The 17,102-nt window shown below is 50.9% G+C and overlaps 1 protein-coding gene across 1 annotated transcript in view; it reads left to right on the top strand.

The window, feature by feature from the left end:
• TRPM4 (transient receptor potential cation channel subfamily M member 4) overlaps positions 1-17,102 on the top strand; it is a gene marked incomplete at both ends in the record, with an annotated part of 48,168 nt that overhangs the window by 10,589 nt on the left and 20,477 nt on the right. The window contains 11 exons of the mRNA XM_080703672.1: positions 3,944-4,005; positions 4,116-4,307; positions 4,387-4,486; positions 7,696-7,808; positions 8,008-8,352; positions 8,449-8,583; positions 9,747-9,876; positions 10,031-10,176; positions 12,049-12,161; positions 12,482-12,559; positions 15,502-15,924. Coding sequence (XP_080559798.1) covers positions 3,944-4,005; positions 4,116-4,307; positions 4,387-4,486; positions 7,696-7,808; positions 8,008-8,352; positions 8,449-8,583; positions 9,747-9,876; positions 10,031-10,176; positions 12,049-12,161; positions 12,482-12,559; positions 15,502-15,924 — 1,837 coding nt within the window. The remainder of the gene's footprint in view (positions 1-3,943; positions 4,006-4,115; positions 4,308-4,386; positions 4,487-7,695; positions 7,809-8,007; positions 8,353-8,448; positions 8,584-9,746; positions 9,877-10,030; positions 10,177-12,048; positions 12,162-12,481; positions 12,560-15,501; positions 15,925-17,102) is intronic.

The raw sequence follows: 17,102 nt of genomic DNA on the forward strand, positions 1-17,102 counted from the left end.
AGTCTTGTTTTCTTCATGACTGTTTAATAAATTCACAGTTGAATTAAAATGCCTGTAGGAGCTGGGCATGGTGGCACACCCGTGTAATCCCTGAGCTTGGGAGGCTGAGACAGAAGGATGGCACAGGTTCGAAGCCAGCCTCAGCTACTTAGTGAGGCTCTTAGAAACTTAGTGAGACCCTGTGTCCAAATAAAATATAAAGTAGGTCTGGGAGTAGAGCCCGGAGGTAGAAGAGTGTCTGGGTTCCACCCCTAGTACAACAACAAAAAGAAAGAAGGAAAGTAAGAAAGAAAGAAAGAAAGAAAGAAAGAAAGAAAGAAAGAAAGAAAGAAAGAAATGCCTGTAGTTATATTTTCACTCCCTATATATGTTAAAATCTATTTGAGAACCTTTCTTTCCCACCTTTTTACTTATCTATTTTTATGCTGAAACGTGTGTGTGTGTGGGGGGGGGGGCTAGGGATTGAACCCAGGGGCATTCTATCTCTGAGCTATATCCCCAGCTCTTTTTATTATTTTTTATTTGGAAACAGTGTTTTGCTAAGTTGTTGAGAGCCTTGCTAAGTTGCCAGGGCTGGCTTTGAACTTGCTATCTTCCTGTCTTAGCCTCCCAGGAACTGCGATTATAGGTGTGTGTCACTGCACCTGACTCCAGTTTTACCATTTATTTATTTATTTTTATGTGGTACTGGGGATTGAACGCAGAGGCATTCTACCTCCGAGTCATTCACTCAGCCTTATTTTATTTATTTGGAAACAGGGTCATGCTAAGTTGCCAAGACTGGCTTTGAACCTGCCTCCCAAGTACTAGGATTATAAGCATGTGCAACCACATCTGGCTCAATTGTTAATCTTTTTAAATATTAATTTATTGGTAGAGTCATTTTTTTCTCTTTTTTTCTTTTCTTTTTTTTTCTTTTTGCAGTACTGGGGATTGAATCCAGGGGCACTCTACCTCCAAGCTACACCCCAGCTCTATTATTTTTTATTCTTTATTTTGAAACAGGGTCTCAATAAATTGTAGAGGGCCTCACTAAGTAGCTGAGACTGGCCGTAAACCTGCAATCCTCCTGTCTCAGCCTTTCAAGTACTGGGATTACAAGCATGTGCTACCACACCTGACCTTTTTTTTTTTTTTTCCCAGTACTGGGGCTAGAACCCAGGGGTATTCTACCTCCGAGCTACACCCCTAGCCCTATTTTTCAGTCTTTACTTTGAAATAGGATCTCACTGAGTTACAAAGGGCATAAGTAGCCAAGGCTGTCGAACCGTGACCCTCCTGTCTCAGCCTCCCAATGCTGGTATTACAAGCGTGTGCCACCACGCCGGGCCCCATACCCAACTTTAATATTTCTCCTTTTTTTTTTTGTGGTACTGGGAATTGAGCTCAGGGACATTCTACATACAAGCTACACCCTCAGGCCTATTTTATTTTTTATTTTAAAACAGGGTCTTACTACTTGCTGAGGCTGTCCTTGAACCTGCAATCCTCCATTCTCAGTCTCCCAAGTACTGGGATTACAAGCGTGTACCACTATGCCCGTCTATTTTGTTTTGTTTTGAAATAGGGTCTCAGTAGGTTGCTGAGAATCTCACTATTTGCTGCCTTTCTCCTCAAATTTGCAGTCCTATTGTCTCAGCCTCCTGCGCACTGGGATTATAGATGTGAATCTCTATGCCTGGTTTGAGTCTTTCAAATATTTTCTTTTTTATTTTTATGGTCCTGGGGATGGAACCCAGGGACTTTTTTTTTTTTAACCCCTCCCAGCCCTATTTTATTTTTTTATTTTGAAACAGGGTCTCACTAAATTTCTTTCTTTTTTTTTTCTGCGGGTCTGAGGCTGGAACCCAGGGACATTCGACCTCCGAGGTACACCCCTGGCCCTATTTTTTATTCTTTATTTTGAAACAGGGTCTCACTAAGTTGTGGAGGGCCTCACCAAGTAGCTGAGGCTGTCTGTGAGCAATGATCCTCCAGTCTCAGCCTCCCGAATGCTGGGATTACAAGCGTGCGCCACCACGCCCGGCTTTGCTAAATTTTGGAGAGCCTCATTAAATTGCTTAGGTTGTGTTCAAACCTATGATCCTCCCATCTCAGCCTCTGAATACCAGGATCACAGTTCTAGGATATCAGTTTCCAGCAAATCTTTAAATTCTTCACAAATATAAACCATAGTTCCTCCTCCTCTTCCTCCTCCTCCTCGTCGTCCTCCTCCTCTTCCTCCTCCTCCTCCTCGTCCTCCTCCTCCTCGTCCTTCTCCTCCTTCTTTTTAGTATAGGGGATCAAACCCAGGGGCATTCTCCCTCTGAGCTACACTCCTTCTACCTCCGGGTTACACTCCCAGACCTATTTTATATTTTATTTGGAAACAGGGTCTCTTAAGCCAGTGAGGCTGGCTTCGAACCTGCGCGATCCTCCTGTCTCTGCCTCCCAAGCGCAGGGATTACAAGTGTGCGCCACCACGCCCGGCACCTCCAGCCCTTTTTATCTTTTATTTTGAAATAGTATTGCTAAGCTGTGTGTGGTGGCGCACGTTTATAATCCCAGCATTTGAGAGGCTGAGACAGGATCTGCATTTGCAGACAGCCTTAGCTACTTAGTGAGGTCCTTTGCAACTCAGTGAGACCCTGTTTCAAAATAAAGAATAAAAAAAAGTTGGGCTGGGGGTGGAGCTCGAAAGTAGAGTGCCCCTGGGTTCCATCCACAGTACCGAAAAAAGAAAGAAAGAAAGAAAGAAAGAAAGAAAGAAAGAAAGAAAGAAAGAAAGAAAGAAAGAGAGAAAGAAAAAGAAATAGTATTGCTAAGTTGCCGAGGGTCTATGCTAAATCACTGAGTCTTGCTGGGCCTGGTGGCTTATAATCCCAGTACTTGAGGAGCTGAGACAAGAGGATCATGGGTTTGCAGCAAGCCTCATCTTAGGCCCTCTGCAACTTAGTGAGACCCTGTTTCAAAATAAAGAATAGAAAATAGGGCTGGGGGTGTAGCCTGGAGGTAGAATGGCTCTAGTTTTAATCCCCAGTACAGGAAAATAAATAAATAAATAAATCACTGAGGCTGGCCTTGAACTTGAGATCCTCCTGTCTCAGCCTCCCAAGCACTGACTTCAACAGTTCTCTCTATATTTCCTACATCTTGAACTCTCACCTCTGGCTTCTGCGTGGTTAATCAATTATAAGATTGACTCACTCAAGAAACACCTGGGTATTCCAGGGCCCCAGGAGCCCAGGTCCCACAACCTCTCTTCCCTTGGGAAATTAAGATTTACTGTCTATAAAACCTGGCCCCTTGCCAGGCATAGTGGCACACGCTTTTTTTTTTTTTTTTTTCTTTAGGACTTTTATTAGTCTCCATTTTTTTTACATGTTCGCGAACAGCCTCAGCTACTTAGCCAGGCCTTTCACAACTCAGTGAGACCCAGTTTTAAAAATAATAAACAGACTAAAAAATAGGGCTGGGTGTGTAGTTCGGAGGTACAATGTCCCCAGGGCTCAATCCACAGTAACACAAAAAAGAAAAAAAAATAGCATGAAGAACAGAATATTCCACCTCATTAAACATTTTATTTGCAGAGAGTAGTGGCACACGCTTTTAATCCCAGGCATTGGGAAGCTGGGATAGGAGGATTGCAGGTTGGCTGCTACCTTTAGGAACCCTCTGCAATTTAGTGGGACCTTGTTTCAAAATAAAAGGTAAAACAAGGCTGGGGGTGTAGCTCAGAGGTAGAATGCCCCTGGGTTCAATCTGCAGAACCACAAATAAAACAAAAACAAAAACCTGGCCCCTTCCCAAAGTGTGCAAGGAAATACCAATTCCCCTGAGTCTCACGACAAAGGGTTGGCGAGAGGCCAGTGTGTATCCCGGAGACTCCTGGGAAACATGTTTCTCTCTGGTCCTCAGCAAAGGCTGGTGGGGGGTGACCGAGTTCCCGGCTCTGTCTTCTCAGGGACTGGCATTGACATCCCTGTCCTTCTCCTCCTCATCGACGGTGACGAGAAGATGCTGAAGGTAGAGGGCCGGTGCCTCACCTGAGGGGCTGAGGAGGTGGGCCGGGCAGGTCTCCTTGGCCCAGGCAGGTGGACACCCGCCCTCCCTGACCTGCGCCCCTCGGCCCCCAGCGCATCGAGGACGCCACCCAGGCTCAGCTGCCCTGCCTCCTGGTGGCCGGCTCCGGGGGTGCTGCCGACTGCCTGGCCGAGACCCTGGAGGACACCCTGGCCCCGGGCAGTGGGGGAGCCAGGCGGGGGGAAGCCCGAGATCGGATTAAGCGCTTCTTCCCCAAAGGGGACCCCGATGTTTTGCAGGCCCAGGTATGGCCCCCGGGCCCAGCCCCGCGATGGGAGGGCGGGCGGGCTCCAGAGGGCTGGGTACCGAACCTGCCTGGCACAGGTGGCGAGGATCATGACGCGGAAGGAGTTGCTGACGGTCTACTCATCCGAGGACGGGTCGGAGGAGTTCGAGACCATCGTTCTGAAGGCCCTTGTGAAAGGTAGGGCTGAGCCCGTGCGCGCTTCCCAGCCCAGCCCAGCACCTGCCCCGCCGGGCACTGTGCCGGCGTCTCCAGCCTCCTGGGTGGAGGGTCCCTGTGTCGGGTCCCCCCGCGGCGTTTCTTGGGGCTTTGCCTGGCACCGTCATTGCGCTTTAATTTCTGCTTCTCTCTGTGGGATCCGTCCACCCACTCCTACATTCTCCCATCCCTACAGTGATCTTTTCGTCTGTCCGTCCATTCATCCATCCATCCATCCATTCATCCATCCATTTTTCCATAGCACATCCGTTTCATCCACATATCCATTGACAGTTCCACTCACCATTTTTTCTATCCATCCATCTTTTATCCATCTATTGATTTTTATTTATTTATTGTGATACTGGGGGGTTAAATCCAGGGACATCCTATCTCCAAGCTACATCCCCGGCCCTTATTTTTTATTCTTTTTTAAAATGATACTGGGGGTGGAACCCAGGGGCATTCTACCTCTGAGCTACAGCCCCAGCCTTTATTTTTTATTCTTTATTTTGAAACCGGGCCTCACTAAGTAGCTGAGGCTGTCCGCGAACCGTGATCCTCCGGTCTCAGCCTCCCGAATGCTGGGATTACAAGCGTGCGCCACCACACCTGACCATTTATTCATTATTTTGAAACAGGTTCTCACTAAGTTGTGGAGGGCCTCACTAAGTAGGTCCTGTAATCCTCCTGTCTCAGACTCCCAAGTACTGGAATTACAAGCGTGCACCACCATGCCTGGCCATCCATCTACTTAAAAAATAATTTTCTAGCTGGGCATGGCAGCCCACGCTTGTCAAGTTGCCGAGGCTGGCCTTGAATTTTCAGTTTTCCTGGCTCAACCCTGAGGGGAGTCACTGGAATTCCAGGCCTGCACACTGCACCTGGTTTTGAGCCTTTATTTGTGGTTTCTCTTCTTCTTCTCCTCCTCCTCCTCCTCTCCTTCCTCCTTCTCCTCTTCTCCTTCTTCTTTTTAATGGTACTGGGGATTGAACCCAGAAGCATTCTACCTCCAAGTTACACCCCCAGCCCCATTTTATTTTTATTTTGAAACAGGGTCTCTCTAGGTTGATGAAAATCTCACTACTTGATGAGGCTGTTTTTATTTTTATTTTTTTCCAGTACTGGAACCCAGGGACATTCTACCTCCAAACTACATCCCCAGCCCTATTTTTTAGTTTGTATTTTGAAACAGGGTCTCAGTGAGTTGCAGAAGGCCTAAGTAGCTGAGGCTGGCCATGGAACCCTGATCCTCCCGTCTCAGCCTCCCAAGTGCTGGGATTACAGGCATGTGCACCGCGCCTGGCTTTTGAGTCTCAGTTTCCCTTTTTGCTGGAACATTGTGCACCATACAGGCAACATATGAGCAGCGCCTAGTCCTCAGCGGGGTCCTATAAATCCATTTCCTGTGGGCACATCCCTCAATGTGGGATGACAGTAGGCAAATCTGATTTGCTTTGCAGAAGTTATCTCAGCAGTTTCTTTGGAGAGAACATGGCAGCTCTGAAGCGGTGGGTGGAGGGGAGGGCGGCAAGCCACTGTCAACAAAGGTGGAAGAGATCCACTGTACCAGGAAACCCGAGATAGCCGCGGCCTTGCCAGTCACAGGGCTGCGTGCTTGGGGTTTCAGCAAGAAGGAAGGAGGAAGGGTACAGGTGCCCCTTCAGAGTGTGGGATGGAGCCGTGCGCAGGCGCTCTTGTCCCTCATCCTCCATCCCTGCCTACAGGGAGAATCTCCTCCATTTTACAGGTGAAGAGACTGAGGCTTAGAGTGTGGATGGATAGTGGCCCAAGGTCACCCAGATACCGACAGGGCTTGGGCTTTGTTTATTTGGTACTGGGGATGGAACTCAGGGGCATTCAAACAATGAGCTACACCGACAGTGCTGTTTCTTTATTTTTATTTTGAAATGGTCTCACCAGGTTGATGAGTCTCACTACTTGCTGAGGCTGTCCTCAAACTCAGGATCCTGTCTCAGCCTCCCAAATACTGGGATTACAGGAGTGCGCCACCCTGCCAGGCTTGATTTTCTGTTATGTTTTGACACCAGTTTTTTTTTTCTTTTTTTGCTTGGGGTATTGGGGATGGAGCCCAGAAGCATTCTACCTCCAAGCTACACCTCCAGCCCTATTTTTTAAGTCTTTATTTTGAAACAGGGTCTCACAGAGTTGCAAAGGGTCTCACTAAGGAGTAGCTGAGGCTGTCCGCGAACCCGGATCCTCCTGTCTCAGCCTTCCAAATGCTAGGATTACAAGCATGCACCACCACACCTGGCTTTGACACCAGTTCTTTGGGAGATATTATGTATTGAACCCAGAGGCATTCTACCTCCAAGCTACACCCCCAGCCCAATTTTATTTCTTATTTGGAAACAGGCTCTCCCTAGGTTACTGAGAGCCTTGATAAGTCGCCGAGTAGGCAGGCTGGCTTTGGGCCTGCGTTCCTCCTGTCCAGCCTCCCCAGTACTAGGATTACATGTGTGCACCATCATGCCCGGCTTAACACAAGTTTTATAAATGGCCAGAATGAGGTGAATTTGCTTTGGAGATAAATGTGGGGCAGGTGGAAGCAGAGGAGAATGACGCCATGGCGGAAAATCCCCCAGGACTTTCATGCCCTGTTGACTGCACTGGTTTGACTCCACTAAATTGATGGATCCAAAGTTGTTGGCTTTTTTTTTTCTTTTCTTCAGCATTGGGGATTGAGCCACTTAGCCACATCTCAGCCCTTTTTATTTTGAGATACACTCTTGCTAAATTGCTGAAGCTGGCTGCAAACCCGCTCGGCCTCCCAGTTACTGGGTTCAAAAGCGTGCACCACCACGCCCAGTTTTAGGCATTTTCTATACCTCATATACAGACATATTATCCCTAGTAGATGAGCTTTCGGTGCTGGACCGATCCAGATTCTCTCTCCATCCTCCCCATTTCCTGGTCCATAACCTTCCTCAATAAATAGTAAACGAATATGGGGTTCCCTTTCCTTTTGGTTGTTGTAAACCTATGCCTCTGGTCCTGAACAATGACCCTAAGCTCGCATAGCCTGCCTGCTCAAGCCCCCCCCCCCTTACCGCACAGCTACCCCCGCATACAGAGCTTACAGCCCGGGCCTCCCACAGAAGCCCAAGGAACTGCCATGCGGGGTTCCCACCTCCCCCGACTTCTTGCCCCCTCTCCCTCCATCTTTCCAGCCTGTGGGACCTCCGAGGCCTCGGCGTACCTGGACGAGCTGCGCCTGGCCGTGGCTTGGAACCGCGTAGACATTGCCCAGAGCGAACTCTTCCGGGGGGACATCCAGTGGCGGGTGAGGGTCGGCGGCCGGGCGGGGCGCTCTCCCCCTCCCCGACTTGCTGACCCGCTCCGCCCTCCGTGTGGCCTGTCCAGCCGTGGCCTGTCCAGCCTGCCCTAACTGTCCACCCATCCGGCCGCGCCCACGCCCGCGGGCCCCTGCCGCGCAGCTCACCTGGCCTCCCGCCGGCCTCCCCCCCTTCTGCTCCCCCCAGTCCTTCCACCTGGAGGCCTCGCTCATGGACGCCCTGCTGAACGACCGGCCGGAGTTCGTGCGCCTGCTCATCTCGCACGGGCTCAGCCTGGGCCACTTCCTGACGCCGCCCCGCCTGGCCCAGCTCTACGGCGCGGCGCCCCCCAACTCGCTCGTCCACGCGCTGCTGGACCAGGCGGCCCACGGGGCGGGCGCCAAAGGGCCGCCTCCCAAGGGGGCTGCGGAGGAGCCCCGGCCGCCCCCCGTGGGCCAGGTGCTGAGGGCGCTGCTGGGGGAGACGTGCGCGCCGAGGTACCCCGCCACGGACGGCCGCGACCCCCACGCAGCCCAGGACTGCAGGGAGAGCGTAAGGACCGCGAGGCTGGGGGGTTCGGGGGGCGGGGCCCGGGACCCGCCGCTCTCCCCGGCCACGCCCCCAATGGCCACGCCCCCTTGACCGCAGGTGTGTCTGCTCCCGGAATGGTCCAGCTTGGAACCCTCGGTGAACCCCGGCTTTGTGCAGGTCCCCTGGAGCGACCTGCTCCTCTGGGCGCTACTTCTGAACAGGGCTCAGATGGCCCTGTACTTCTGGGAGATGGTGAGAGCTGCCGCCTCTCTCAGACCCTGCGCCTCTCTGTCCTTTATGCCTAGTGGACACTGAGGCCCCCTGTGCGAGGCCCTGACTTCTGACATGGCTCAGCCTACACTCCATCCTCAGTCCCTGATACATGACTCCGACTGCTTCGTCTCCCCCCCCCCCAGCATGCATTTTTATCATAACTTGATTTTTCCATGAACAAAGTATACGGGATATTTCCGTGTGTGTGTGTGTGTGTGTGTGTGTGTGTGTGTGTGTGTTACTGGGGATGAAACCCAGGGGCTTTCTACCTCCGGGCTATACTCCCAGACTGATTTTATATTATTTTTGGAAACAGGGTCTCACTAAGTTGCTGAGAGCCTCACTAAGTCGCTGAGGCTGGGTTTGAACCTGTGTGATCCTGTCTCAGCCTCTCAAACGTTGGGATTACAAGCATGCACCACCATGCCCGGCTCTGGTTTCTATCACTTATTTATTTATTTATTTATTATTTTTGCAGATCTGGGCATGGAACCCAGAGGCATTTGACCTCCGAGCTACACCCCCCTGCCCAATTTTTTATTCTTTATTTTGAAACAGTGTCTTACTAAATTGCAGAGGGCTTTACTAAGTAGCTGAGGCTATCTGCAAACCATTATCCTCCGGGTCTCAGCCTCTCAAATGCTGGGATTACAAGTGTGCGCCACCACACCCGGCATGGCTTCTATTTTTTATTCTTTGTGTGTGTGTGTGTGTTGGGGGGGGGTACTGGGTGGGTGGAACCCAGGGGCTTTCTACCTTCAGGCCACACCCTGGCCCTATTTTACAATTTATTTTGGAAACAGGATCTCACTAAGTTGCTGAAAGCTTCACTTAGTAGCTGAGGCTGGCTTTGAACCTGTGTGATCCTCCTGTCTCAGCCACCCAAACGCTGAGATTACAAGCGTGTGCCACCACCATGCCTGGCCTTAGGCATCACTAAGTTGCTGAGGCTGACCGCAACACTGCAATCCTCCTATCTCAGCCTCCCAAGCACTGAGATCACAGGCACGGGCCACCACACCAGGGTCCCAATTAGATTTCTGACCTGACCTTTTTCCTTCCATTGATCACAGGCTTTTTCCACTTCCCTGAGCCTTGCCCCAAACTCTCACCTTACCCATGCCTCCTTTCTGTCTCCCCAGGGCTCCAACGCTGTGGCCTCCGCTCTTGGGGCCTGTTTGCTGCTCCGAGTGATGGCTCGTCTGGAACCCGAGGCTGAGGAGGCGGCCAAGCGGAAAGATCTGGCAGCCAAGTTTGAGGCGATGGGTGTTGGTGCGTGGAGCCCGGGGCTTCGGAGCAGGGACTGGGGCTTTCATGGGAGCGGGTGTGCATCTCCCCGTTCCCCTCACAACCCTGGTTACCTCCTGCAAATTCCCTTATGCTTCCCCCACGCCCTCTCCCCACTCCTGCGCTCCCCCTGCCCTAGACCTCTTTGGCCAGTGCTACCGCAGCAGCGAACAGAGGGCCGCCCGCCTACTCCTCCGTCGCTGCCCCCTGTGGGGCGATGCCACCTGCCTCCAGCTTGCCATGCAGGCCGATGCCCGCTCCTTCTTTGCCCAGGATGGGGTACAGGTGAGCACCTGACCGAGGACTTTCGGGATGAGGCCCTGCCATTGGGAGCGGCCCTCGTTCTGGGCCAGCCCCTCCCTGAAGTCCACTCCTGTCCCAGAAAGTCTCATGTGGGCTTCCTTCCCTTCCCACGAGAAGTCCCACACTCTTTGCCGCAGAAAGCACAGCGAAGCCCACCCTTCTAAAAAGTCCCACTCCGGATACAGGCACTCCTGTGTTCTCTAGTAGGAAGTCCTGCCGCTCACAGGAAGTTCTTCCTGCTCCTACAGGAAATCCCATTCCCCCCAAAGGAAGTCCCGCCCCACCCACATGAAGTCCTCACTTCCATAGGAAAACCCTTCCTCCTAAGAGGAAGTTCTACCTCATCTACGGGAGGTGCTTCCGCTTTCTTACATGGTCCCTAGTTCTGGTTCTCAAGAGCTAGAATGGTGTTACTGGACAATTTCCTAGTGTTCTGGACATAGACACATTTTGGTTTAGGAAATCCCACTCTGGCTATAGAGAATTCTCTACCAGGGGAAGACTGCTGGCTCCCAGTCTCTGCAGTCCTGATGGACTGAACCCAGAGGCACTCTACCTCGAAGCTATACCCCCAGCCCAATTTTTATTTATTATTTATTTTTTGAAGATTTAAAGAAGTTTATTAAAAAGATAGAAATACAGAATATAGTTACAGCCCCATGCCAAATGGCATGAGGGGGGAGGGTGGCCCGGGCCAACTCACCACTCCCCTATTATTTATTTATTTATTTTTGCAGTGTTGGGGATGGAACCCAGGGACGTTCTACCTTTGAGCTACACCCCCAGCACTATTTTACATTCTTTATTTTGAAATAGGGTCTCACTGAGTTGCAAAGACCCTCACTATGCAGCTGAGGCTGTCCTCAAACCGGGATCCTCCTATCTCAGCCTCCCAAATGCTGGGATTACAAGTGTGCATCACCATGCCCGGCTATTTTATTCTTTATTTTGAAACAGGATCTACCAAATCACGGAGGGTCTCACAGGTTGCTGAGACTGGTGGCAAACCTTTGATTCCTCATCTCAGCCTCCCAAGTACTGAAATTACAAGCATGTGCCACCACGCCTGGCTTCTGTTAGACATTTTGAAAACTTTTTCAGTATCCTTAATTTAAATCTGATAGGAGAGCTGGGCGTGGTTGCTCACTCTTGTAAGCCCAGCATTTGGGAAGCTGAGAGGCCCTTTGACCCTGTTTCAAAATAAAAAATTAAAAAATAGGGCTGGAGGTGTTGCTCAGAAGTAGAATGCCCCTGGGTTCCATCCCCAGTACCACACACAAAAAAAAATCTGATAGGAGAACTGGGCATGATGGCACGGTTATTTATTTATTTATTTATTTATTTGTGGTACTGGGGTTCCTGGAAGCCCTTCTATCTCTGGGCTACACTCCCAGACCTATTTTATTTTTGGAAACAGGGTCTCTTAAGCCAGCGTGGCTGGCTTCGAACCTGCACGATCCTCCTGTCTCCGGCTCCCAAGCGCAGGGATTACAAGCGTGGGCCACCACGCCCAGCTGGCACATGCTTTTAATCTCAGTACTTGGAGGCTGAGACAGGAGGCTCACGGGTTCATCACCAGCCTCAGCTACTTAGTCAGGCCTTCTGTGACTTAGTGAGACCCTGTTTCAAATAAAGAATAAAAATAGGGCTGGGGGGGGGACGTATAGCTCAGAGGTAGAACACCCCCTGGGTTCCATCCCCAGGAGGGCAAAAAATAAACAACCTAGGTCAAGTGCCTTTGTCCCCATCCTCTAGCCCCTAACAGTTATGGCCCCCACTTTGGGAACTTGCTCTGTACTCTGAGCACAGTGTGTGTGGGGGAATTCAGCCTCCTAATGCTCCCTCTCCCCACAGTCGCTGCTGACACAGAAGTGGTGGGGGGAGATGGACAGCACCACGCCCATCTGGGCCCTGTGTCTCACCTTCTTTTGCCCCCCCCTCATCTACACCAACCTCATCACCTTCAGGTCAGTCCCTGGGGTTCCTCTGGCAGGAGGGGGCGCTCCGTCCCACTCCTACCCATCTTTATTTGACCCCTTCTCTGGTAAAGGAGCATTCTTTTCCCCTCTTGGAGGGAGTATCCTGGGAGCTGAACCTTTGGGGGTGCTGTCTACAGTGTCTCAGGGGCATTTCCTCTGCTTTTCCAGCCGTGGCTTCTGGGGAAGGTCCCTTTGGGGTGACTCGAGTGCGCCACCCGTCTCCTCGCAGTGTTTCTGGGCGAAGAAGTTTGAGTCTTTCTGAAGCCCCCTCTCCCTCCATTTCTCACCCGTGCGTTTCTCCATGCCAGGAAATCAGAAGAGGAATTTGTACAGAAGGACCCGAATTTTTTCATGGATGGGGACATGAATGGGGAAGGACCTGTTGGGTGAGTGATATCCCCAGCACTGTGTAAGGTGCGGCCACCCTGGGCAGCCTCCGTGTGCCATCAGAGATGGGAGCAAAGCCAGAGGGGAGGGGAGACCTGGGACTTTAGGTCACAGGGGCTCTTCTGTCAAGGAAGATACAGGGAAAGTTTCTAAAATGCACCCTCAGCCAGGCATGGTAAGGCATGCCTGTGCTCCTAATACTTGGGAGGCAGAGCCAGGAGGATCACAGGTTCACGGCCAGCCTCAGCCTTTTAGGTCTTCTGCAACTTAGTGAGACCCTGTTTCAATATAAAGTATAAAAAATAGGGCCGGAAGCTGGGCGTGGTGGCGCACGTGTGTAATCCCAGCATTCAGGAGGCTGAGACTGGAGGATCGCGGTTCACGGACACCCTCAGCTACTTAGTGAGGCCCTCCGCAACTTAGTGAGACCCTGTCTCAAAATAAAGAATAAAAATTAGGGCTGGGGGTGTAGCTCGGAGGTCAAATGCCCCTGGTTTCCATCCCCAGACCCACAAAAAAAAAAAAAAAATAGGGCTGGAGTCTGGCGTGGTGGCACACACTTGTAATCCCAGCATTCTGGAGGAGGTTCACGGACAGCCTCAGCTACGTAGACAGGCCCTTGCAACTCAGTGAGACCCTGTTTCAAAAATAAAAGACTGCACGCTTATAATCCCAGTATTCTGGAGGTGGAGACCGGAGGATCGTGGTTCATGGACAGCTTCAGCTACTTAGTGAGGCCCTCTGCAACTTAGTGAGACCCGGTTTCAAAATAAAGAATAAAAAATAGGGTAGGGGTGTAGCTTGGAGGTCGAATGCCCCTGGGTTCCATCCCCAGTACCACCCCCCAAAAAAAAAAAAATCAGGTAGGGAGTGGAGCTCAGAAGTAGAATACCCCTGGGTTCTATCTCTGCTTCCACAATAAACAAACAAACAAACAAACAAAATGAAGAGCCAGGCTTGGTGGCTCACACTTGTAATCCCAGCATTTGGGAGGCTGAAACAGGAGAATCACACGGTTCACGGATAGCCTCAGCTACTGAGGCTATAGTGAGACCTCGTTTCAAATAAATAATAAAAATAGAGCTGGGGGCACCTGTAGCTCAGAGGAATTGCATGTGCCTCTGCAATTCATTGAGACCCTGTTTCAAAATAAAGAATAAAAAATTGGGCAGGGGGTATAGCTCAGAGGCCAAATGCCTCTGGGTTCCATCCCCAGACCCGCAAAACAAACAAACAAACAAACAAACAAACAAACAAAATATATATATATATGCCTGGGGTATATGGGGGGTGTATCTTGGAGGTAGAATGTTTGTGGGTTTAATCCCCAGTACCACACACACACACACACACACACACACACACACACGGACATCATATAGCTGAATGTGGTGGCACCTACCTATAATTCCAGAATTTGGGAGGCTGAGATAGGGGAATTGCAGGTTTGAAGTCAGTGTCTGATAACTTAGCAAAACCTTATTTATTTATTTATTTATTTATTTATTTATTTATTTATTTATTTATTTTGGTGTTACTAGGGATGGAACCCTTCTACCTCTGGGCTATACTCCCAGACCTATTTTATATTTTATTTGGAAACAGGGTCTCTTAAGCCAGCATGGCTGGCTTCGAACCTGCTTGATCCTCCTGTCTCCGCCTCCCAAGCGCAGGGATTACAAGTGTGTGCCACCATGCCCGGTGCAAAACCTCATTTAAAAACAAAAAATTGCCAGGTGAGGCCGGGCGTGGTGGCGCACGCCTGTAATCCCCACGCTTGGGAGGCTGAGACAGGAGGATCGCGCAGGTTCGAAGCCAGCCTCAGCTACTTAGTGAGGCTCTCAGCAACTTAGTGAGACCCTGTTTCCAAATAAAATATAAACTAGATCTGGGAGTATAGCCTGGAGGTAGAAAGCCTCTGGGTTCCACCAGCAGTACCACACACACACAAAAATTGCCAGGTGTGGTGGCACATGCTTGTAATCCCAGTACTTGGGAGGCTGAGACAGGAGGATCGCAGGTTCGTAGCAGGTTCTCAGTAACATAGAGAGATCCTGTTTAGAATGAAAGATAAAATTGGGTGGGGTTTTAGCTCTGAGGTAGAATGGGTTCATCCTGCAGTGCTCAAAAAAAAAAAAAAAAAAAAGCCAGACAGGAGTCAGAAGTTCAGGGATGGAGTTCTTCAGAGGTGGAAGGTCAACAGACTTACTTGATCATAAAGATTTCAGAGGTCAGAGGTTAGATACAGGGGTCAAGAGTCAAGAAGGTGGCTGAGTCATTCCAGTACTTGAGAAGCTGAGACAGGACGATCACAAGTTCACCGCCAGCCTCAGCAACATAATGAGACCCTGTTTCAAAAGAAAGAACAAGCCGGGCGTGGTGGCGCATGCTTGTAATCCCAGCATTCGGGAGGCTGAGACAGGAGGATCCTGGTTCGCCAACAGCCTCAAGCTACTTAGTGAGGCCCTCTGCAACTCAGTGAGACCTGGTTTCAAAATAAAGAATAAAAATAGGGCAGGGGGTGTATCTCGCAGGTTGAATGCCCTTGGGTTCCATCGCCAAACCCGCAAAAAAAAAAAAAAAAAAAAAAAAAGAATAAAAAATAAGACTGGGGGTGCACCTGGGAAGTAGAATGTCTCTGGGTTCCATTCTCAGGACAAAATGGGGATTGGGTGTAGCTCAGAGATAGAATCCCCCTGGGAACCCAGTAATCAATCTCTCTCTCTCTCTCTCTCTCTCTCTCTCTCTCTCTCTCTCTCACACACACACACACACACACACACACACACACACACGATGGGGGACACTGTTAGGCTTAGTTTCAGGTCATACAGGAGCCCAAGCAGATGGGAGGCTTCACAAGTGTAGGTGCGAGGTTCTGAATCCAGGTCGGGGCCCAGAGGGCTGGTTGGGACTTCTCCCCCTGCCTGTCTCCCTCCAGGCCCAAGGACCCCCCTGCAAAGGCGGCCCTCGGGGGGCTGCGGCGGCCGAGCGGCGGGGGCGGCCGCGCCCGGCACGGGTGCCTGCGCCGCTGGTCCCACTTCTGGGGCGCGCCGGTGACCGCCTTCATGGGCAACGTGGTCAGCTACCTGCTGTTCCTGCTGCTCTTCGCGCACGTGCTGCTCCTGGACTTCCAGCCCGCGGCGCCCGGCCCCGCCGAGCTGCTGCTCTACTTCTGGGCCTTCACGCTGCTGTGCGAGGAGCTGCGCCAGGGCCTGGGCGGCGGCTGGGGCAGCCTGGCCAGCGGGGGCCCCGCGCCCGGCCGCGTCCCGCTGCGCCGCCGCCTCGGCCTCTACCTCGCCGACGCCTGGAACCAGTGCGACCTGGTGGCGCTCGCCTGCTTCCTCCTGGGCGTGGGCTGCAGGTGAGTGGGCCTGCAGGCCGGCTGCTGGCCTTCACCGGCAGACCACAGAGCTCTTTTCACAGATGAGACGATGTCTCCCTCCTCCTCCTCCTCCTCCTCCTCCTCCTCCTTTCTCCCTCCTCCTCCTTCCTCCTCCTCTTCCTCTCCTTCTTTCTTCTTCTCATTCTTCTTTTCCTTCTCCACCACCTTCTCCTCCTTCTTTTTCTCCTCTTCCTCCTCCTTTATTTTTTTGGGGGGGTGGTACTGGGGATGGAATCCAGAGGCATTCTACCTCCAAGCTACACCCCCAGCCCCATTTTTTATTCTTTTATTTTTTAAACAGGGCCTCACTAAGTAGCTGAGGCTGGCCATGAACCATGATCCTCTTGTCTCAACCTCCCAAATGCTAGGATTACAAGCGTGTGCCACCACGCCCAGCTTCTGAAATTATTATTATTATTATTATTTTTTGTGGGTCTGGGGTGGGAACCCAGAGGCATTTGACCTCCGAGCTTCACCCCATGCCTAATTTTTTATTCTTTTTTTTTGTGTGTGTGTGTGTGGTACTAGGGGTAGAACCCAGGGGCTTTCTACCTCCGGGCTATACTCCCAGACCTATTTTATATTTTATTTGGAAACAGGGTCTCACTAAGTAGCCGAGGCTGGCTTCAAACCTGTGCGATCCCCTGTCTCAGCCTCCCAAGCGCAGGGATTACAAGCGTGCGCCACCACGCCCGGCTCCAATATGATTCTTACAGAGGCCTTCCAGCTTTTGTTAAGCTGTGGTTTATTCCACCATTATTTGATGGTGTCAGTGCCCTGTGTGGCCCAGCTGGGCACTGAGTAAATCGGACCATAGCTCCTGCCCTGGGAGGCCGTGGCTTCATGGAAGCAGGGGACTGGGAAGACTCCCTGTGACTCTTTTTTTTTAATTTTTTTAAATTTGGTGCACTGTATTCATACATCATAATGGTATAAAGAAAAAACTTTTGTAGACATACATGCACACATCGCCCAACTAGCCCCTACCCGATCCCCACCCCGTTCCCTCCCCATCCCTCCTTCCCATGCTTGGCTTAGTGGTTGACATCTAGTATTATAGCAATTTTTCCAAAATTAACAATGATAATCTCACAGAACTGTTTCATTTGTCTGATACCAAGCTTTTAATGACTTATAGATAACATTACAATATTTCT

Source organism: Muscardinus avellanarius (assembly GCF_963383645.1).
Source record: "Muscardinus avellanarius genome assembly, chromosome: 10".
NCBI classification, from domain to species: Eukaryota; Metazoa; Chordata; class Mammalia; order Rodentia; family Gliridae; genus Muscardinus; species Muscardinus avellanarius.